The sequence below is a fragment of the Athalia rosae genome, chromosome 7, assembly GCF_917208135.1.
Source record: "Athalia rosae chromosome 7, iyAthRosa1.1, whole genome shotgun sequence".
NCBI classification, from domain to species: Eukaryota; Metazoa; Arthropoda; class Insecta; order Hymenoptera; family Athaliidae; genus Athalia; species Athalia rosae.
Window position 1 is genome coordinate 1,081,765 of NC_064032.1, and position 19,569 is coordinate 1,101,333.

Below are 19,569 nucleotides of genomic sequence, written 5' to 3' on the forward strand. Positions count from 1 at the left end.
CGGTTATTGAGAACACAACAAATTTTTTGAGGAAAATGTGAATAATAATATGTTTGTTCATACGTATACGTTAAACGGAAAGTTATTTATTTACAATTATCGTACATGTCACACAAACTGCAATGTACGAAGTAATTTAGCTATAGAAGATATTTAATAGATTTTTACAAGTAGTTCCTACCTTCAGCTCTATATATTTGTCATTCATCGGTCTTACTTGGGGGGTTTCCACGCCTCGATTTTAGGACGGGTCGTACTGTAAGGCATGTAAGCTTTGTTAGTGCCTGAAAAATTTTCAGTGTGGTCCATCATCCACTTGTACTTGGGGCGAGATGGGTCTTGGTGTGGAGGTAAATCGGTCTTGTAATGTAGCCATCCGTACCATTCAGCAGGAACTTGTGATGCATCATAATTCAGACCAACGCTATCGTTATATTCAACCCAACGATTGCGTCCTACAAAGGTAAAAGGATAGATGTTATTTCAACTGTATTTGAAAAAAAGGAGTTATGGAATTTGTTTGGCACTATGAAGGAGGCATGCCTTTGTAGTAGTTTTTTTCTTATTTGGATCTTCTGCAAGGGCATTTTACGCAGTTGGTAGTTATGTAAGAAAATAAAACCCCTCAGAAGATTTGAATAGTGGATGACATTGGAGTTTATTTGATTTTATTTCTCACCTTGTCCAGGCGGGTGATGAAAAAAAATACTTAAACCTCCATAATCGTTTTTCAGCTATCCAAACCTCCCATTCAGGTTTTGACCAACAGAGAATACGACTTTTGTACAGAAAGAAAACTATGTAACGACCGATGCCAGGTCGTCAAAGGAGATTTGATTCTCATACTTTTTTAAAACTGAATATGATAATGACACCCCAGTTGAGTCTGCATTTGAGAGATGCTCTAATGGATTTACAGGGGACTTAGAAAAACTTGTTAGCCTTTTAAGGATCGTAGTCAAGTCCGATTTCAACACAAGCCAAACATTTGATCCCTCTAGCATCTATTTCTCTGGTACAAAGAATGTTGATCGAGCAAGTGCAAGGTAGCAGTACAGTAAGTAAGATAAGTTAAAAAAATATTGAGCTTACCGTAAAAGAACATATTGTTTTGGTAATATCGATTCCCAAATTTGTCCTCTCCTATCAAGTCACCAGCTTTCAATTCATCTCGCCTGTAAAAAGCATTGAAGATAAATGAATGAACATAAGATTCGTGAAAGAGGTTACGAATTGTATTCTGTTTTTAATAATATCGTATGATTTACAGTTGGAAGAAATAAAAATTAACGTTGGTACAAACATGTAAATGGCTCTTAAGGAACCTCGTATGCCCCCGTTGTGTTTGACAATTCGAAAAAATCTCGCTATCTTATCAAGACCCAAAAATTTCGCCATTTTTTTATTTATGGCAATTGAACAACCACCGAAACTGAAAACTGGGAACAAGCGAACAATTATGTAAAAATTCAAAATGGCCCAGGGTAAGTGCTGCAATCTAACGATTGTTTATTGAACCGAACAATAAATTATGTGTCTCGAAATAATCTCGAAATAACAAAATGAAAGCGATGAATTATCAATCAACCATAGCCAACTTCGTTTCACTGGACGGAGCTTAATCCAGTATTGAATTGATTTGGATTTTTGGTGTAATGTCACACGTTTTTCATTCGAAAACTGTCGTCTGAATCATTGAGTAATTTTCAACACACTGAAACGTGAGTAACACCATTCATCCATTCAACATTAGTCTAGAAATAAATATTCCTATATTGTAGGCCAAATGACAATTTTTATTCCGTTATGCCCCGTGTCATACTCTCTAAAAAATTATTTCACAGTGTTTTCCTCCAAAGATTGAAAAATGCATTTTTCATTCTTTAAGCGGTTCTGTAAAATATGCAATCACAAATTTCCGTGCAAGGAACAGTCTGTGAAGATGACGAATTATTTTCAATACGAAACTAATTATACATATGGAAGAAACTACTTGCCATAATTATTTGTTTACACAATGGTAAATCATTCATTACCCTCCCCTTTTGTAGTCCAGTTACGTGGTTAAATAATACTGGTCGTGGCTAACTTCACAGACTGAATTGGTTTGACTTGGGCTTATTGCAATTTTTAATATTATTCAGGACATACGTATTACCAGTAACTCAAAATGTCGGATTCGGAGGGCAGTAACTTCTCAGACAACGATAGCGATGCTGGAGGCCGTGGTGGAGGAAGCGAAAGTGAACCTGAGGATAATCGATCTGTAAAGTCTGCTGGCGGTAGCGATGTGGGAAGCGGTGGTAATAGATCACGAAGCGGCTCCAGGAGTAGATCCAGATCACCCTCCAGAAGTCATTCTAGGTCTAGATCACGATCTCACTCTGGATCTGGGTGAGTCATCTCTTTTCCCAAACATCATGCATGCTATCGAAAATTAACCTTTTTTTTAATTTCTGAAGCTCGGATGATGGAGGCAGAGGTAGAGCAGATGAGGCTGAGGAAGCCCATTCCGGCGAAGAAGATGTTGAGCCTGAAGATGAACCGGAAGGTCAGTTATTACACTTTACATGAAACTACTATCAATGAACCAACTAGCAAACATCTTTTATTTGCTTTTCAGGAGAAGACTTGGATGGTAGCAGTGAATATGATGAGGAAGAGGACGAAGATGATGACAGGCCAAGTAGGAAAAAGAAGAAAAAAGACAGGTTAATAATACAACATAAACCACTTAGTCCGATAATATTTCTGTAGTTTTGTTTATAACTTATTGAAAAACCTGGCATTCTTGACCATACAGATTTGGTGGTTTTATCATTGATGAAGCGGAGGTTGACGATGAAGTTGAAGATGATGAGGAGTGGGAAGATGGAGCTCAAGAGATAGGAATAGTTGGGAATGAAGTTGATGAATTGGGGCCTACAGCTCGAGAAATTGAAGGACGACGTCGAGGCACCAATCTCTGGGAGTAAGTTGCAATATTTTCTGATTCATATTTGAATTTTTATTGTCACTGTTGCTCCAGGATTCGTCAGTATCGTATCACCTAACTACTTTTCAGCTCACAGAAAGAAGATGAAATCGAAGAATACCTCAGAAAAAAGTATGCCGATGAGTCTGTTGTCGCACGACATTTTGGAGATGGAGGTGAAGAAATGAGCGATGAAATTACTCAACAAACTTTACTCCCTGGCGTAAAAGATCCAAATCTGTGGATGGTAAAGTGCCGTATCGGTGAAGAAAAATCCACGGTTCTTCTATTAATGCGAAAATTTATCACCTTTCAGTTCACCGGTAAGATTTTATGACTGCTTCACACTGCTGACCTAATTTATCAAACAATTATGACTCGTGCATTTCACAGGGGAACCACTGCAGATAAAATCTGTCGTTGCTCCCGAGGGTGTAAAGGGTTACATTTACATCGAAGCCTATAAACAACCTCACGTAAAAGCTGTGATTGAAAACGTTGGTAATCTCAGAATGGGTATTTGGAAACAGCAAATGGTCCCGATCAAAGAAATGACAGACGTCTTACGTGTCGTCAAAGAGCAGACCGGTTTGAAGGCCAAACAATGGGTTCGGTTAAAGAGAGGAATATATAAGGACGACATTGCACAGGTGGATTATGTGGATCTGGCACAAAATCAAGTGCATTTAAAACTCTTACCACGAATCGACTACACGAGACCCAGAGGAGCTCTCAGAACTGCGCAGAGTGAATCCGAAGCCCTCAAACGCAAGAAGAAAAGACGACCACCCGCAAAACCCTTTGATCCAGAAGCTATACGTGCTATTGGTGGGGAAGTGACCAGTGACGGAGATTTCCTAATCTTCGAAGGAAACCGATACAGCCGTAAAGGGTTTGTAGCCTAATTATTTCACCTATCATTATCAGCGCTCTGAAACCGGATAAAATAATAAGGTCATCTATTCAATGATTCAGATTTCTCTACAAAAATTTTACAACCAGTGCTATAATTGCTGAGGGTGTTAAGCCGACGCTCTCAGAGTTGGAAAGATTTGAAGAAGCCCCCGAGGGAATCGATATAGAATTGAGCGGTACTCCTACAACTGGTGTTTCTGCTGGAAAAAAAGACCAAGCAGTTACGCATTCCTTCAGCAACGGTGACAACGTTGAAGTCAGCGAAGGAGAGTTGATGAATTTGCAAGGAAAAATTGTCTCCATCGATGGGAACATGATAATGGTCATGCCGATACACGACGAACTCAAAGAAGCTTTAGAGTTTCAGGCTAACGAACTTCGAAAATACTTTAGAATGGGAGATCATGCAAAAGTAGTAGCTGGAAGATACGAGGGTGATACTGGATTAATTGTTCGTGTTGAGCAAAATCGCGTGGTTCTTTTTTCGGATCTATCGATGCACGAACTAGAAGTTCTCCCGAGGGACTTACAGTTGTGTTCCGATATGGCGACCGGCGTAGACAGCCTGGGTCAATTCCAGTGGGGAGATTTAGTACAACTTGACGTACAAACTGTTGGTGTGATTGTTCGGTTGGAGCGTGAAAATTTCCACGTACTATCGATGCACGGCAAAGTCGTCGAGGCCAGACTGCAAGGGTTAACAAAACGTCGTGAGAACAGAAACGCCGTCGCTTTGGACTCCCAGCAAAATACGATTCAGAAAAAGGATATCGTCCAGGTTTGTTGCATTTTTTTTTGAAATATTGTACAACATTCAGCTACCTCAACTCCATTACGATTTCATTCTGTCAAAAGGTCATCGACGGACCACACGCTGGCAGAGGTGGTGAAATTAAACACCTTTACAGAAGCTTCGCGTTTTTACACTCTAGAATGTACCTCGACAATGGAGGTATATTCGTCTGCAAAACTAGGCACTTACAGTTAGCCGGAGGTAGCAAATCAGGCATGGGACCTGCTATGTCCCTGTCATCTGGATTCATGTCGCCCAGAATTGCGTCTCCGATGCACCCAAGTGGGTGAGTAGCGAAACGAACGAAGGCGTCATCGAGTGCCAATTCTTATCTTTTTTTTTTGCCTTCTCCAGAGGTGGATTTGGAGGCAGAGGTGGCGGTGGCGGAGGCCGAGGTAGAGGTCGAGGTGGCGGAGCTAGACGTGACAGGGAGCTCATAGGAACTACGATAAAAATAACGGGTGGTCCCTACAAAGGAAACGTCGGCATAGTCAAAGATGCCACAGAAAATACGGCCCGCGTCGAACTACACTCCACATGCCAAACTATTTCTGTTGACCGATCTCACATCGCCAATGTCGGCGTGCCGAACAAGGACGGTGGATTCAGCAGCTACAATCGTAACACTCCTGCCTACACCGCTGGTGGTCAAACACCAATGTACGCCAGAGACGGGTCAAAAACGCCTATGCATGGCTCTCAGACTCCCATGTACGAAAGTGAGTGTCCAATCGATGCTATCAAGTATTCAGCGTTATCCGTGTCCAATATTTTCAGATGGGTCACGAACACCTCATTATGGTTCCATGACGCCTTCGCACGATGGCTCTCGTACACCGGGACAATCTGGTGCATGGGATCCAGCCGTAACTAATACTCCAGCGAGAAACAATGACTTTGACGGATACAGTATGGAAGAAGGAGGTTCTCCGGGTTATGCTCCTGGATATCCTTCGACGGGTGGACCCTTTACGCCGCAGACACCCGGGACTATGTACGGATCGGAGCAAAGTTACAGTCCTTATCAACCTAGTCCAAGCCCTGCCGCTAGCGCTAGCGCTAGTCCGAGTCCTGCTGGTTACGTTGCTACTCCGTCTCCGTCCGGAACGGGTTATACGACAAGTCCACACGGTGCCTTTGCTTCGCCATCTCCGATGGGTTACAGTCCCATGACACCTGGTAATATTCGACGAGGGAAAAATTGGTGAGATTCTCTTGTCGCGATGTTAATATCACATGGTAATAATTTAGGTGTAGCTGGTAGTCCCTACAACCCGCAAACACCAGGCGCAGGTCTTGACGCTGGTTCGGGAAGTGGCATGATTATGGGTTCCGAATGGCATACGACTGATATAGAAGTCCGAATACGTGACTCGCATCAGGACCCAGCGCTCGCTGGACAACAAGGAGTAATTCGTGGGATTTCAGTGAGACAATTATTCTGATAACGCTATAATTTTAATAGATCATGGACGCGACAAATTTATTTTTTCTTATCAATTATTCTAGGGTGGTATGTGCGCGGTATTTTTACCAGCTGAAGATAGGGTGGTCAATCTTTTATGCGAACAACTGGAGCCCGTTGTTCCCTCGCAAGGTGATCAAGTAAAGGTTGTTGTTGGAGAGGACAGAGAGGCCGTGGGAATTCTTCTTTCAATCGATAATCAAGAAGGTGTCGTGAAGCTGAGTACAGACGCAGTGAAAATGTTACACTTGCGGTTTCTTTGTAAAATGAAGGCTCCGACTACTTAATAAGTTTAGTATTTTGTTACACATAACTACCTATATTTTCAAACCATGTAGTAACTTTAATAAAAGCGCGACCGGACGCAGCAGACTTGGTGAAGCAGGAATAATAAAATTGTGTCCAAGTTGAATCGTTTGTCTCAAACTTCTCCTGAGGTAGGTAATTGAAGGTAATACAAAACATTTCACCAAGAACAACTCAGTTTATTGGTATTTTGTTTGAAAATTTACATTAGTTTCCTCCCTTGGCAGCCAACCTCTTGTCACGTTCTTCGGCAATGGACAACTTGACACCCTTGCCTCTTGGCAAACTGACGTATGCCTTGGATCCTTTGCCAATGATAAAAACGTTGTTGAGCCTATGAAAGAAAGAAAAAACGAAGTTAGGTAAGAGATAGGGCTATAGTTAACTTCGAGATGATCAATTTTTGAATTTATTGTGTACACTTCTTGGGTGATACGGAAAGGTCAGTTTGATCGACCAGACAGTGACCTTTAGAAGGATATTTATTTCATATTGGCCAAGTATTGACCAAGACACTTCAAAATACAAAGTGACTTAGCTTCGATATGGCCAAATTTCGTATGAAAAAAAGAGAAAAAATAATAATAATAATAATGTGCAAGTGGAATGTTCAATAAATACCTGGTGGCAAAGGTGTGGCCTTGAGAATCCTTGATGTGACAGATGTCAAAAGATCCAGGATGACGCTCACGACTCACAACACTGCCGACACGTCCCAAATTTCTTCCTCCAGTGATCATGCACAAGTTACCTATAAACAAGTAAATAATAGTTGATTGAATGTGGTAAATAGAATGCAATAAAAATGAAAACAAATTTTTATTCAATCTCCACATTCTCACCAGAGTCAAAACGAATAGAATCGATGATCTTGCTGGTAGCGATATCCAACTGGATGGTGTCATTGACCTTAATCAAAGGATCTGGGTAACGGATGGTTCTGCCGTCATGGGTTACCAGGAATGGAATTCCCTTGGGACCGGTCTGTACTCGCTTGACCTTGCAAAGCTTATACTAGAAAGCAAAAATTAAATGGTGAGTATTGAAAACGAATGTTATATAAATCGCCACATAATTGAGGCAAGGGGATACAATGGATGAAAATTTTGAGGAAATTGTAACTTAGATACCTTAGCTTCTTCAGCAGAAATTCTGTGAATTGTGAAACGTCCCTTGACGTCGTAGATCAAGCGGAAAAATTCGCCCGTCTTTTCAATGGTAACAACATCTGGGAAAAAGATGAAGTTTAATAACTCATAATTGGAAAGTCAACTCGCTGGACCATGAATAACTAAAAGTTTTGTTTCCTTCTTGGGTAATACAAAATAGCCAATTATCAGCAAATCTGTGACCTATGGAAGGATGATTTTATATTGGCCAACTTTTGACTACAACAATTATTGCAACCATCATAGCTTCGAGATGGCCAGGTAGATATTATGAACGACACGTAATTTATCATTCAATAAGAATTCACTCGGTAGATGGATGAAAATGAATCAAACTCACCCATGAAACCAGATGGATAGTTAGGATCAGTGCGAACCTTGCCATCAACTTTGATAAGTCGTTGCATGACAATTTTCTTTACTTCACAGTTAGTCAAGGCATACTTCAGTCTGTTACGGAGGAAGATGACAAGGGGGAGAGACTCGCGAAGCTTGTGGGGTCCAGTCGATGGACGAGGTGCGTAGACACCTCCGAGCTTGTCCAACATCCATGCTTTTGGCGCGTTGAGACGCTTCAAGTGCTTTTTGGGTCCGCGAGCCTAAAAGAATGCAAATTATTTGAACAAACTATTACCAAATTCACTTGATGAGAATTTCACTCATTTCTCATCTGTTTCAGGTGATAGTATCACTGCAGCTACAAAGGGTCATATTAACTGTCAGAGTGCGGTTATGTAGATTTTTTGGAGTTGTTTGGATTTCATTCACTGATGGGGTTTGCAGAGGTAACTTTAAAACTCAAGAAAAAAAGAACTCTTTATATATTGCTAGAATTTTAATTTTGACCACGTCGTGATAAAACTCGTCGGGGATTTATTATGATGATAATCGCATGGGTATAGAAAGGTAGAAGCGCCGAAAACACACGCTCACTTTGTGCGAGTTTAAATCACTTTCTTTTAACAAAAATCATGAAATGTGCACACGTATATTCGAAGGGGTTTTTTCACTTGAATATTTATGGTGGGATTTCATACAGCAAGGAATAGGTTCCTCGATGTTTAAGGATTTTGATCAAACAACTCCGAACGAACTTACCATCTTGGATTTGTGAACGGAAAAGAGAACATAGACTAGGGAGCAGCCAGTGGAGGCCCAAAAACGAATTGCTGATGACGTCCGCAAGATGACGGTTGCTCTCTTTGTTGTAGATCTCACGAGGTAGCTAGTCGATTAATATTTCCTAAATTTTTCCTCTCTTATCCAACTCAACGACGCATAAATTCAATGACATGTTTTTACAGCCGCAAAAAAACATGGCGACATGGGAGAGTGATAGGTTTAACTCGGATGCAAATGTTGATAAAGTTGATGGAAATTTTGAAAATATATTAGTGACACATGATCTCCAAGATTGTTTAGATGACAGTTTAGATCTGTCAAGTTTTGGGAAGGTGTACGACGAAAGCCCGGTTTTAAACTATGGGAAATTATCGGATGATAACTCGTACATGGAAAAACTTCGCGATGACAATACTGGGTGAGAATAATAATTTGACAGATTTCTCGATAAGCTCCAAATCACTATTCGAATCGATCAAATTACTGAATTTCTTCCAAGCTGAGCAAACTAAACTGTCAGCTTTATCACTCCTTAAATTACCCCGCATTTTTCCCCATTTCCATATAAGGTCATTACGAGTTTTCGGTGAAAGAGTTAAATTTCATAACAAATAGAAGAAGCTTAGCAACAAAAAATATAAATTCATTAGATTGAAGACTGAAACTGAAACGTTCAATGATTAACGAAGCTGCTTCAATAATTACTCTAGGCCTTGATGTCAATGCAACAATTACATATTCTTTTATGTAAATATTTACTCAGCCTGCCTTCACGTTCGATTACTTAACAGCTTACAAAATTATACCATCAATCTGTAAAGTAATGTTACACATAGTTTGTGCCGAGCTATTTTATACACTGTGTAATATAACTTCTTACGCTTATTTGCGATGTTGAAAATTTAGACATTTTGACGCATATGTCATTTTTCATGTGACAAGCCTTTGAAACACATCTTTATCAAGTGACCCATTGATATAAAATTTCCGTGATAAATTTACTTTATTAATATAGATCTGATTTCTTATTAAATAATTTTTTAAAGTAAAAATATATCCAAGCAGTTCACTGTGATTTAATTTATCATTTCGTTTGTTTGATATTTGTAATTTTAATTACAACGGATACTTCATTTTACGTTTGATTTATCTACATGCAATTCATCTTAGTCAGTGCAAAACAGGTGTGCTTCGCCGCAGGATCCTATAAATATAATTTTCTCTGTGTCCTCAAGTAATATTGTATCTTGACCGAAAGCATTACTCATACAGAGTTACATACCTTTACTCTTTACCAATATATTTTTAGTTCTTAGATACTATCACACTTATTGGCCTTGTGGTTTTTTATATTTATCCATTCTCACCGAAATCTATCTATACTACTTCCATCTAAAGGGAGGCAAATTAAAAAACGACTCGCCATCGATTCTATGTCCAATCAATTTGATACATTATAATGGACATGATGTGACACTCTGATAGCAATGATTCAATTAAACTTTCAGATACATATACCATTCGATCAGTACGGACGAAATCTACATGCGGATTCATCCGGGACAAAATGATACTATGCCTGAAGATCCGTCGCATGCTACAATTACGATTGAAAGTACGGATCCTGACACTAATGAGAAACACATTAGTCGTTATACCTGTGAATATGATGGCTGCACAAGGACCTACAGTACAGTTGGCAATCTCCGCACGCACATGAAAACACATAAGGGTGAATAAATTCTTATTTCAGTAAATTAATGTTGGCCATTCTCAGGAATCCCCAATATTCTTTTTCCCCAATGGCTTTTAAACCATTTACTTACTCACGTGAATTTATTTTACAGCAGCTGTTGATACCGTTTATTGTTATCAACATTTTTATGAACTTGATTTTAACATCGATCGCTTTTAAAAGCGTGTGTTTATTAATAGCATTTCATTTTTGTAACAGCTATCGAGAGAAATACACTGTTCTATTATTAGATTTAATTCAGAGAGTTGGTATTCTGCCCGTTAGGAATACCCGTAATATTCTTAGAGATCCCCATTTTTATATTCTTCTAACATTAATTTAAAATAAGTGTCATTGGCAATGGGTAGCTTTAATGTGTCTTTGAGCACCGGGTAAATGTGCCTTAAATTTTGCCTGTGCTTTTTCTGTGTGAACAAAGATATTTGTTGGTTTTTTTTTTGCTTTTCAGTGACTAACGGCTTAAATCTACCACATTGCTTCTGGTTAACTTTACCGTTCTCGTTTAACCCTGAAATTGTTCCATGAATTGTTTTACTAATCTACTTTTGAATAAATTTGGCTTTCCAAGGATCGTCCTTGTCGGTAAGTGTCCATTGTGGTTAGCCTAACGCCTAACAAATGCCTCGCACTAATTGGCTTCTATTGAGTTTTCTTTTTCATTAGTTTTGTTTATGGTATTTTTTCATTCATTTTCTTCAACGTAATTCTTGATTTCAGGCGAGTATCGATTTAAATGTGCAGAACCAGATTGCGGTAAGGCATTCTTGACGTCGTACAGCCTGAAAATTCACATAAGAGTTCACACTAAAATAAAACCATTCGAGTGTAGTCACGACGGCTGTGACAAAGCGTTCAATACTCTATATAGACTGAGAGCTCACCAAAGATTACACAGCGGTAACACTTTCAATTGCGAAAAAACAGGCTGTTTAAAATTCTTCACGACCCTAAGCGATCTTAAGAAACACGTACGAACGCACACTCAGGAACGACCCTACAAGTACGTTTCACTTTCAATTTTATCGTTGAGAATTTCTATTAAATTATTATTTAGCAATACCTGGCTTTACACCTCTACCTACCCTTCTACCCGTTAACATCTGTCATACCACTTGTGTTGAACTTTCTAAGCACAGATGGTTTCAGAAAATTTCATCATTATTATAGATGTCGAGAAACTGGCTGCGGCAAAGCTTTTACAGCTTCGCATCACCTAAAAACTCACAAAAGGACGCATACAGGTGAACGTCCGTACACATGTTCCTATACCTACTGCAAGAGGTCCTTTACTACTCCGCACAGCTTGAAAAGTCACATTAAAACGCATAAAAAGGTTGTTAAAAATACAGTGATGGTACGTTGTTTCAGAAATTGCGCTAACAATGTTTATAAATTAATAATTTCGGATTTGCTGTAGGTGCGGAAAGAAGATAGTGAAGCTGTTAGAAAAGAGGATGAAGATGTGCATTGTCGACCAGAGGCAAAAATTGAGATTAAAAAAGTCAGCAATAGTGACGTACCGTTTTATACCATTATACCTTTAAGTTTAGAGGATGACTCGGAAGAAGTCGACCAGCTAGGCGACAGTCCTGTAATTCATGTTTCTAAAGACACCAAAAATAATGATAATCATGAAGGTAGTTTCGGTTTGACGGGTCATAGCCCACAACAGACTAGATTATCCGATACATCAACGTGCAAATTTGAGTCTACTAAAAATAATGAACTCGTACTTTTAACGTCAAACAACGTTACTATAAATGAATTCCCACAAAATACTATCAACGAGTTGAACAATAACTGCGAAGAATATGAAAAATTAGAAATATTCGAATCCATATCTACATCCGATGGACAAAATAATGACATACAAAATATTGCGAATCGTGAAACAAATGTATCACTTCCGATTTCTATCGGCAATGATCACGACGCTGTTAATAATCATAGCCAGAAGCACTCAGACCCACTTAATTTACAACAAGAAATTATGCAAAATGGCCTACAAAACACTATTGCCCAAATCTCTGTCTCTAAGAGTTTTTCTAACGCTCCAAAAAGGTACAAAAGCGACGGTCACACCATTGAAACCGATTTCGGAAATCAGGGCTTGGCAATTTGCCAGGAAAGTCCAACATTTTATAGCGCGAATTCAATCGCTAACGATCCATTGACTATCAATGGTACAGAAGATAATCAAAAATTATTTGACAACGATCCGACGCACTATGGCAATACTGTGAATGCAAATAACATTGGAGGAAACACTACGAAGCCATTTGTGGAAAACGCGGCCGATACTTCAGCTGAAATATACTCGACGAGAAATATTAATGAATCTGACAACCTCGCAGATTCTACAACTCATCAGATTAAATCTAAAGTTTTTTTGAATTCTTCTGGAGTATACTCTGATTTTATTTATGGAACAAATCATTCTCAAAACTCAAACGATCCAGGGACAGAACAAACCAATGAACCAATTCATCCTAGTGTCCCAATCAAGGATGTGGTTATCGCTGGGTCAAAGATCCTCAATGAAGTTGAAAACTCTGGAATTTATCCTCGTGATATTTACAAATCTTCTGACACGAACGACAAACCTGAAAGTCTCTTGGCAGATCCAATGAAAAAAAACGAGCATTTAGAAGCTCTGGAACTAGCTATAGCTTCCGAAGAAGAAATCCCGTCGCCTTGGATCGATGTAATGGCTCTGGCATCTGCGCCTTCTTTGAGAACAGAATCTTGGTCTGAATTCAACGCTTTTCCAACTGCTGTTCATTCCCTTGTCGATCTGGCTGGCCCTGAACCGTACCCTTTAGAACTTGGGACAGAATTTCAGAGCAATGTCAACCTGGTGCCGATAGAAAATGCTTGGGAAGATATTAGAGTAGTGGGCAGTACGACTAGTACCACGAGTAGTTCGTTGAATATAAATAGTTCAAGCAATAAAGTCGATAGAAATATTTTACAAGCAATCACAGCAGACGCCGATATATGTAGATGCGTAGATTGCAAGTGTGACCAAGTTCAGAACTGTCAAAACTGCTACTCGTCAACCACTGTTGAAAAAAATGAAAAAATGAATGACACCGGTAATGAAACAATGCATTTACCGAGCGGAGGATCTCGGCTACAGACTGAACATTTGAATAATTTTTCCAACTACAAGTCTGAAAAAGATATCGACTATACCAAAGAGTTGGATTATGATAGCCACACGATCAACAAAGACGTTTCGATCCTCACGGAATTTAATGGCTACAAAAACACGTTTGGAACAAAAAATGATAACGAGGAAGGTAAGGACTGTACGTGCGGCTGTATTTATCAAAGTATGGAGTCCGAATTCATGGATATAACAGGTATGGAAAATTTTATAGATAAAAAAACTTGCGAATGTTTGGTACTTGAGAATGGTACAAAATTTTGCGACACTATAATCGAAATTGAAAATATAATTACAACTAAAAGTTTTCCGCAAGGTTCCGACAGCATTTTACCAAATATAGTAAGTAAGAAAAGTGATGAGGGCAACGAAGATGAAACTACAGTAGATACCGGTGTTGTAGAAAAAAATGAAATGTTGTCTTCTGTCTGCAAATGTGCGAGTAAATGTGTAGGCAATTCAGAAACGAAATCAAGTTGTAAATGTGATAATAGCTGCGGTCATTGTCAGACAAAATCACCGACAGGGATAAATGTTATGGATAAATTTGACGGAGGCGTAGTTGGCAATAAAAAGAGTGGTTGCGGATGTGGCTGTAATGATGACAAGAATAATAGTAAATGTTGTGGAAAAAAATCTAGCCATAGTGGCACAGGAATAGAAAATAAAATGAAGTCTAATTGCTGTAACAAGGAAAGAATTGTATGCGAAAAAAAAGTCAACAATTCTGAAACAGAATCCGAAATTGCCTGTCAAAGTCAAAGAAATTCATATCATGATCCCGATATCTTGAGAGGCGATGAGGCCTCTCAAAAACCACAAACTGCAGACCAGGGAAACGAAATGTGTGCAAAGTTAACGATGTGCAATAATTTAAATGGTACAAATTCTGAAAACTTTAATAATGATACGACTAAGTCCGAAGAATTTCAATTATCAAAACATCGCGAACACAGCAATACGATAGCTTCTCTGTCAGTAGAAGGAAATTGTAATAATCTATCAACAAAAGCTATGGCTGCTGATTTCGCAACATGTCTCGACAGCGACTGCTCGTGTGACTCTGGATCAGGCGGATGTAGATCATGTTGCGTTATAGTGTGTCTTAAAACATTGCAACAATTGCAAAGGGTATTTAGTCAGAATTGTTGTAAAGATAAAACACCTGGCGATCGGAACATAATGCTGCCTGTGTCTTTGATAAGAAAATTAGCTGGAAACGAGTAAATTTTCAAATTTGGATGAAAGATCACTAGTCATGTCAAATATATATATTCAAATCCATAAAATAGTATCTCATTTATTGAAAAGTGTTTTATATTATCTTATTTTACTTGACAATTTTACAACAAAAAATATTTGCCATAAAAAACTTTGAGCTTAATAGAGAAGTAATGACTGTACATATTACATACATTTTTAATGTACTCTACATAGAGTCTTTGAGATAGTATACCTAATTCGATACCTATACAATTTTTGCAATATAAATAATATCAGTATTTATTTCAACCAAATAAATAAATAAATAAATAAAATCTAACAAATTGTTTACTATAAACAATGAATATTATCGGTTCATGTTATTATTTGATAGTAACATCAATTTCAAATACGTATGAAATTTTGGCTTTCAAACAGACAAAAAGAGAAAAAAAACGGCAGCTTCAGTTACGTTTTATTATCTTTAATTTATTTCACCATTAGCAACCTCAACGCCATTTAGGTGCAACCTTCGTTCTAATTAGCATGACGTTGATTGGGATTGTTTGCATTAGTTTCATTATTTGTACATTTTTTCATACATTTTGAAACTAATTTCGACAGTCACCATCTCACTCTCATCTATCGCTACCGATCTATCGTGTAACTGGTTTTACCTTTGATCCAGAAGTGATATATATACATAGTTCAATCCAAAATTCAAATTCACTTGCATGGAATCATTTTTTACGATGAAACAATTCGCTACTAAAAGAATTTTGGCGTGATATCGATTGCTCGTATTCTCAACTGTAACATGTAAATTTGAATAATGTTACAAACGTAACGATAACTTTATTTGACAGCCTGACGTTTATCTTAACTGTTCGTTGTTTCGAGAATTATTTTATATAATTCTAATTTCGTTATTTTTGTTTACATTTATGAATAATCTAGGATTGTATTGTTATTATATTAAAATTAGACATCACTTTATTTACTGAAGTCACAATAAACAGAGCTTACGATAATTCGTGACATCTCTTGTTTTAACGACTCATTTTATTTTTCTATTTACTAAATTTTTTGATTTTTTTCCCTGTAAAAATCATCAGGACGTTATACATGGAGACCTGAGTATTGCTTTACACTTGGACCTTGAATTTTAGATTGATCATGAACAAATTTTTTGATAGAAATTCCTGAGAATACATAGGAATGGCCTATGAACCCGAATGAAAATAAAATTGGATTTTTTACACCAAAATTTAAGGGGTACCCCTTTGTATTCTTTCGATTTTTGGGCCAAGAATGAAGTATTTTTAAAATCGATTGCAGGACACTTTGCTAACATAATTTGACCCCAGGAACACGAATCTGTTGGTCTAATTGAGCTGCGAATTTTTCTTATCGAGATATCCCTGATTTTTCCCTTTTTGGATCAATAAATTGGCGATAACTCGATCAATTTCATAAATAGGTCAATTTGGCTTTCAAATTCGGATTCCTGAGATCGATATATACATATGATATGAATACCATAACGAACACCCTAAAAAAAAAGTCGAATTCCGGCCCCAAATTTGTGAATAATTTAAGGCTAGTTAGAAGAGGTTTAAGAGCTAATTAATAGAAAATTATTATTTGTTATTTAGCACTAATTCTTGGTTTATTTATTTTCTTGTCGATCAAATTTGAGCAATCCAATTTATAATTGAAATGTTGGAGAAAATTATTTGGTTTATTTCGTCAGGTGGGAAACTACGAGTCAAAAAAAAAGAAACATAAAGAGACAGACAAAAATTCCCCGTAGTTGAGATGCATTGTATGCACTGTACAGCGATGGATTTGGAGACTTGTTTGGAACGAAACTTTTTTTATGATTATCCTGAACTACTATTATCTATGCCGTTCCCATTGTTCCCAATATTCCCTAGTCTGCATTTCAGATAAACGAGATACAGTTCTGTCAAAAGCAAATAACTCTTCCTCGCCGGTAAATATGCTCGACTTGTGGTCCTCCTGAAAAAAATAAACAAGAAATGGTCATTCGAATATGCAAAATGAAAAAATTTTAGATATAAAACTGGAAAAAAGACAAGGACTTTTTTTCATGAATATTTAGACTACCCACCGAGCCGATGCTTATTTTTAAATCATCCATTAGCATTCGTTTCTCATCCGTATATTCACTTTCACTTTCCACAGTAAACAATTGTCTGTGTGGAAGATCAGCAGAAATTACTACTCTAATCTGAAACATGAAAGTCATACTTGAACTTGGTAAATTTGGGCCCCAACTTATTGAGTCTTTGAAAATTCTTACCTTGTTATCATAGAGGGTATCAATCAGTGTTATGAATCTTCTCGCTTGGGATTTTAATTTACAATTGAGCGGTGGTACATCTCGTATTATCACAGTATGGAAAAATTGAGCTAACTGTAGATAATCACTCGCGCCAAGTGGCTGCAATTACAAAAAAAAAAGTCAGCGCGAGTGTTCGATATTGGCATTAAAAACATCCATCGCATCTCATATTATTACCCGATTACATAGCTCTTCAAATGTAGAGTCGATAACTTGCCCGCAAGTCTTTGTAAATCTTACGTCACGACCCTTAATTCTAAAAGTCTTAGGCCTAACAACATCGTTTTCCATTGAACATAAATACTTAAACAATTTGTCAATGCCATCAACCTTATCTTGCCCTTTGCTGAAAAGAGCAAAGAAAAAAACGGTTCAATACTCGTAGTTCTGAAAAATGCAATTTAAAAGAAAAAGCAGCAAAAATTGTTTGACATACATGAAGTAGTTCTTATCTTTTCCTGGACCAATTTTCTGCCTATAGTCTACGCCAGAGTTCAACGTCTCGACTTGGCAATTATCTTTTAAAATTTGAATGAATGGAAAGAAATTCGCGCGCTGCAAACCATTTTTGTACAAATCATCCGGCGACCTGTTACTCGTTGCAACTACTATGACTCCGTTGTTAAATAATTCTGTGAACAGTCGTTTCAGAATCATTGCATCTGCAATATCTGTGACCTGAGAAAAAGTTGAATTTCAAGTTGAAAAAATATTAACGAATAAAATTATTTAGAATATTTTTAATACCTGAAATTCGTCGAAACATAATAGCCAAGTTTTCTCACTAATAGCTTCTGCAACTGGTGGGATAGGATCAAAAGGCTTAAGTTTGTCACTGCTATGGTCCTTGACAAATGTCTTTTTGACATCATGGATCTTTCCATGCACGTCAAGCATGAATGAGTGAAAGTGAACCCGCTGTTTGTTATCAACCTAAAAATTCGAACACATCAATTAGGAGAATTATTTTTATACCCAGGAACTGCCAATGCAAAGTAGTTCATTTAATCGAAATAAAAAGCCAACAAATATTCTAAGGGAGCCTCCAACTTTGACTAAGATAAAAATAGTCTAGAAACTGTAAAACAAATTGTACGGCATAATTTGTTGAGAAAATTATATTTCTGGCTCTTCGGACGTAATCTACTTAAGATGTGAGCAGATACCTGACAGCAGTTATAGAATAGGTCCATCAACATTGTTTTACCTCCACCCACAGCTCCATAGAGGTACAATCCCTTTGGTGTTTTATCATCTTTTTTCCCCCTCACCTTCCCCCTACTCCTCCCCATCAACTTACTCCAAAAGCTGTGTTTCGGGGGTGCATAATCTTTCAAATCTTGATAAACCCTTTCGAGACTTTGAACTACTTTCAATTGATGTTCATCGCTGCATAAATCACCTCGAGATACCCTATCAGCTAATGCTTTAATAGGTCCATCAAGATCTCCAAATTTTGGGGTTTCGGAGTAGTTGCAACAATTTAGGTAAGGTAAGGGATGAGCATTTTTGGAGAACAGGTGGTAGAAGTGTTTTAGATTTGACGATCGAGTTAATGCTAGGCTGACCATGACTAAGTGGATGTATCTGAAATTTCCCAAATTAAAATTAATTATCACTGACGCAAATTCAGTTAGTTGATAATTTACACATCCGACAATCTCAATAGATTAGAACAAATTGGAGTGTTAAATATTTAACCTCAACCTCTGAACACTGCGATATAATCTGAAGGGCGTTGATCAACCGAATTCCTACCGAATCGTTAATTACGTAAGATTTTTATACAATATTTGACAGGCAGATAAAAATAGCATACGATCCCCAAGGTGAAAAGATTTATGATTGCATGAATACCTAAACTGATGAACGAGATATTCCTTTTTTCCTTTGGTTTAAGTAAAACTTTTGGGTATTTCAAGACCGTTATGTAATCACTCAAAAGAATTAGTGCACCTTCGGTATAATTTTCTTTCTATTGATCCGTAATTATCAGCCCAAAACTACTGTCTTTCGAACCTTCACGATTCAAATTACAAGAAAGAAGGCGCGCCGTCGATCTTCACTCGCGCCGATAACTGATTTTCACTTGACACTGTACGACTCATACACATGTATGAAAATCACCTGTCCCATGTGGGAGGGGACCACTGAGGACCACAAGAAATCGAATGCAATCGAGCAGAGGTTCAACTTTCCAGCTCGTAGCGCGCGCCTCGCAGTTTTTAAAATCTGAACCGCGGGAAAACTTTGGCCTAAAGAATAAAAGGCGTTGACTAAAAATGTCCAGTCAACGACCAAAGACTTGAACAAAATTTGAACACTCTTT

At 37.9% G+C, this 19,569-nt stretch overlaps 5 protein-coding genes and 2 long non-coding RNA genes across 12 annotated transcripts; 3 read left to right on the top strand and 4 right to left on the bottom strand.

The window, feature by feature from the left end:
- Positions 1 to 66: 66 nt before the first annotated feature.
- On the bottom strand, positions 67 to 1,464 carry LOC105693710 (probable NADH dehydrogenase [ubiquinone] 1 alpha subcomplex subunit 12). Its single transcript, XM_012413809.3, has 3 exons — positions 1,304 to 1,464; positions 1,093 to 1,175; positions 67 to 455 (listed from the first exon to the last, which is right to left on the bottom strand). The coding sequence occupies exons 1-3, from the start codon at positions 1,396 to 1,398 to the stop codon at positions 214 to 216; spliced, it is 420 nt and encodes a 139-aa protein (XP_012269232.2). The 5' UTR covers positions 1,399 to 1,464; the 3' UTR covers positions 67 to 213.
- LOC125501723 lies at positions 319 to 1,302 on the top strand. Its single transcript, XR_007279349.1, has 2 exons — positions 319 to 1,057; positions 1,271 to 1,302. It is a non-coding gene; the product is annotated as an uncharacterized LOC125501723 (long non-coding RNA).
- Positions 1,465 to 1,575: 111 nt separating the features above from the next.
- On the top strand, positions 1,576 to 6,559 carry LOC105693705 (transcription elongation factor SPT5). Its single transcript, XM_012413805.3, has 13 exons — positions 1,576 to 1,721; positions 2,145 to 2,394; positions 2,463 to 2,551; positions 2,624 to 2,711; positions 2,804 to 2,971; positions 3,065 to 3,297; positions 3,368 to 3,866; positions 3,950 to 4,667; positions 4,745 to 4,968; positions 5,037 to 5,401; positions 5,460 to 5,861; positions 5,934 to 6,109; positions 6,192 to 6,559. The coding sequence occupies exons 2-13, from the start codon at positions 2,171 to 2,173 to the stop codon at positions 6,432 to 6,434; spliced, it is 3,429 nt and encodes a 1,142-aa protein (XP_012269228.2). The 5' UTR covers positions 1,576 to 1,721; positions 2,145 to 2,170; the 3' UTR covers positions 6,435 to 6,559.
- Positions 6,560 to 6,611: 52 nt separating this feature from the next.
- On the bottom strand, positions 6,612 to 9,317 carry LOC105693712 (40S ribosomal protein S4). The gene is made up of 7 exons (XM_012413812.3): positions 9,286 to 9,317; positions 8,721 to 8,847; positions 7,963 to 8,221; positions 7,584 to 7,681; positions 7,296 to 7,467; positions 7,075 to 7,204; positions 6,612 to 6,787 (listed from the first exon to the last, which is right to left on the bottom strand). Exons 1-7 carry the CDS (start codon positions 9,306 to 9,308, stop codon positions 6,661 to 6,663), a joined length of 936 nt encoding a protein of 311 aa, XP_012269235.2. The 5' UTR covers positions 9,309 to 9,317; the 3' UTR covers positions 6,612 to 6,660.
- LOC105693704 (transcriptional activator cubitus interruptus-like) lies at positions 8,300 to 15,910 on the top strand. Of its 4 annotated transcripts, none has more exons than XM_020856792.2 (7): positions 8,300 to 8,407; positions 8,662 to 8,843; positions 8,927 to 9,162; positions 10,253 to 10,476; positions 11,218 to 11,500; positions 11,668 to 11,854; positions 11,918 to 15,910. In XM_020856792.2, exons 3-7 carry the CDS (start codon positions 8,939 to 8,941, stop codon positions 14,894 to 14,896), a joined length of 3,897 nt encoding a protein of 1,298 aa, XP_020712451.2. In that variant the 5' UTR covers positions 8,300 to 8,407; positions 8,662 to 8,843; positions 8,927 to 8,938; the 3' UTR covers positions 14,897 to 15,910. The 4 variants fall into 4 exon arrangements, with proteins under 4 accessions (XP_020712451.2, XP_012269226.2, XP_012269227.2 ...); XM_012413803.3 differs by having other exon boundaries at positions 11,668 to 11,833; XM_012413804.3 differs by lacking the exons at positions 8,300 to 8,407; positions 8,662 to 8,843; positions 8,927 to 9,162 and adding an exon at positions 9,497 to 9,928 and having other exon boundaries at positions 10,253 to 11,082.
- LOC125501722 lies at positions 11,153 to 11,660 on the bottom strand. The gene is made up of 2 exons (XR_007279348.1): positions 11,382 to 11,660; positions 11,153 to 11,279 (listed from the first exon to the last, which is right to left on the bottom strand). It is a non-coding gene; the product is annotated as an uncharacterized LOC125501722 (long non-coding RNA).
- A 368-nt stretch (positions 15,911 to 16,278) lies between the features above and the next one.
- LOC105693686 (putative ATPase N2B) lies at positions 16,279 to 19,458 on the bottom strand. 3 transcript variants are annotated; one of them, XM_012413770.3, is made up of 8 exons: positions 19,197 to 19,458; positions 18,407 to 18,827; positions 17,988 to 18,173; positions 17,677 to 17,918; positions 17,418 to 17,586; positions 17,199 to 17,339; positions 17,007 to 17,126; positions 16,279 to 16,894 (listed from the first exon to the last, which is right to left on the bottom strand). In XM_012413770.3, the coding sequence occupies exons 2-8, from the start codon at positions 18,809 to 18,811 to the stop codon at positions 16,772 to 16,774; spliced, it is 1,386 nt and encodes a 461-aa protein (XP_012269193.2). In that variant the 5' UTR covers positions 18,812 to 18,827; positions 19,197 to 19,458; the 3' UTR covers positions 16,279 to 16,771. The 3 variants fall into 3 exon arrangements, with proteins under 3 accessions (XP_012269193.2, XP_012269194.2, XP_048515028.1); XM_012413771.3 differs by having other exon boundaries at positions 19,098 to 19,458; XM_048659071.1 differs by having other exon boundaries at positions 18,948 to 19,458.
- Between the last annotated feature and the right edge of the window lie 111 nt (positions 19,459 to 19,569).

What these genes read in the sequence shown, in the direction of transcription:
- LOC105693705 (XM_012413805.3), top strand. Translation starts at nt 2,171, where the DNA reads ATGTCGGATTCGGAGGGCAGTAACTTCTCAGACAACGATAGCGATGCT. An exon ending in TCTCCGATGCACCCAAGTGG is followed by an intron (nt 4,969 to 5,036) that starts GTGAGTAGCGAA and finishes TGCCTTCTCCAG; the next exon opens with AGGTGGATTTGGAGGCAGAG. An exon ending in GAGTAATTCGTGGGATTTCA is followed by an intron (nt 6,110 to 6,191) that starts GTGAGACAATTA and finishes CAATTATTCTAG; the next exon opens with GGTGGTATGTGCGCGGTATT.
- LOC105693704 (XM_020856792.2), top strand. Translation starts at nt 8,939, where the DNA reads ATGGCGACATGGGAGAGTGATAGGTTTAACTCGGATGCAAATGTTGAT. An exon ending in GCACATGAAAACACATAAGG is followed by an intron (nt 10,477 to 11,217) that starts GTGAATAAATTC and finishes TCTTGATTTCAG; the next exon opens with GCGAGTATCGATTTAAATGT. An exon ending in TTGTTAAAAATACAGTGATG is followed by an intron (nt 11,855 to 11,917) that starts GTACGTTGTTTC and finishes GATTTGCTGTAG; the next exon opens with GTGCGGAAAGAAGATAGTGA.
- LOC105693710 (XM_012413809.3), bottom strand. Translation starts at nt 1,398, where the DNA reads ATGGCGAAATTTTTGGGTCTTGATAAGATAGCGAGATTTTTTCGAATT. An exon ending in TCCTTAAGAGCCATTTACAT is followed by an intron (nt 1,176 to 1,303) that starts GTTTGTACCAAC and finishes TGCTTTTTACAG; the next exon opens with GCGAGATGAATTGAAAGCTG. An exon ending in AAACAATATGTTCTTTTACG is followed by an intron (nt 456 to 1,092) that starts GTAAGCTCAATA and finishes TTACCTTTGTAG; the next exon opens with GACGCAATCGTTGGGTTGAA.
- LOC105693686 (XM_012413770.3), bottom strand. Translation starts at nt 18,811, where the DNA reads ATGGTCAGCCTAGCATTAACTCGATCGTCAAATCTAAAACACTTCTAC. An exon ending in TATTCTATAACTGCTGTCAG is followed by an intron (nt 18,174 to 18,406) that starts GTATCTGCTCAC and finishes TCGAATTTTTAG; the next exon opens with GTTGATAACAAACAGCGGGT. An exon ending in ATACCCTCTATGATAACAAG is followed by an intron (nt 17,127 to 17,198) that starts GTAAGAATTTTC and finishes TTCATGTTTCAG; the next exon opens with ATTAGAGTAGTAATTTCTGC.
- LOC105693712 (XM_012413812.3), bottom strand. Translation starts at nt 9,308, where the DNA reads ATGGAAATGGGGAAAAATGCGGG. An exon ending in TTTCTGCTGAAGAAGCTAAG is followed by an intron (nt 7,468 to 7,583) that starts GTATCTAAGTTA and finishes TTTGCTTTCTAG; the next exon opens with TATAAGCTTTGCAAGGTCAA. An exon ending in TTCTATTCGTTTTGACTCTG is followed by an intron (nt 7,205 to 7,295) that starts GTGAGAATGTGG and finishes ACTTGTTTATAG; the next exon opens with GTAACTTGTGCATGATCACT.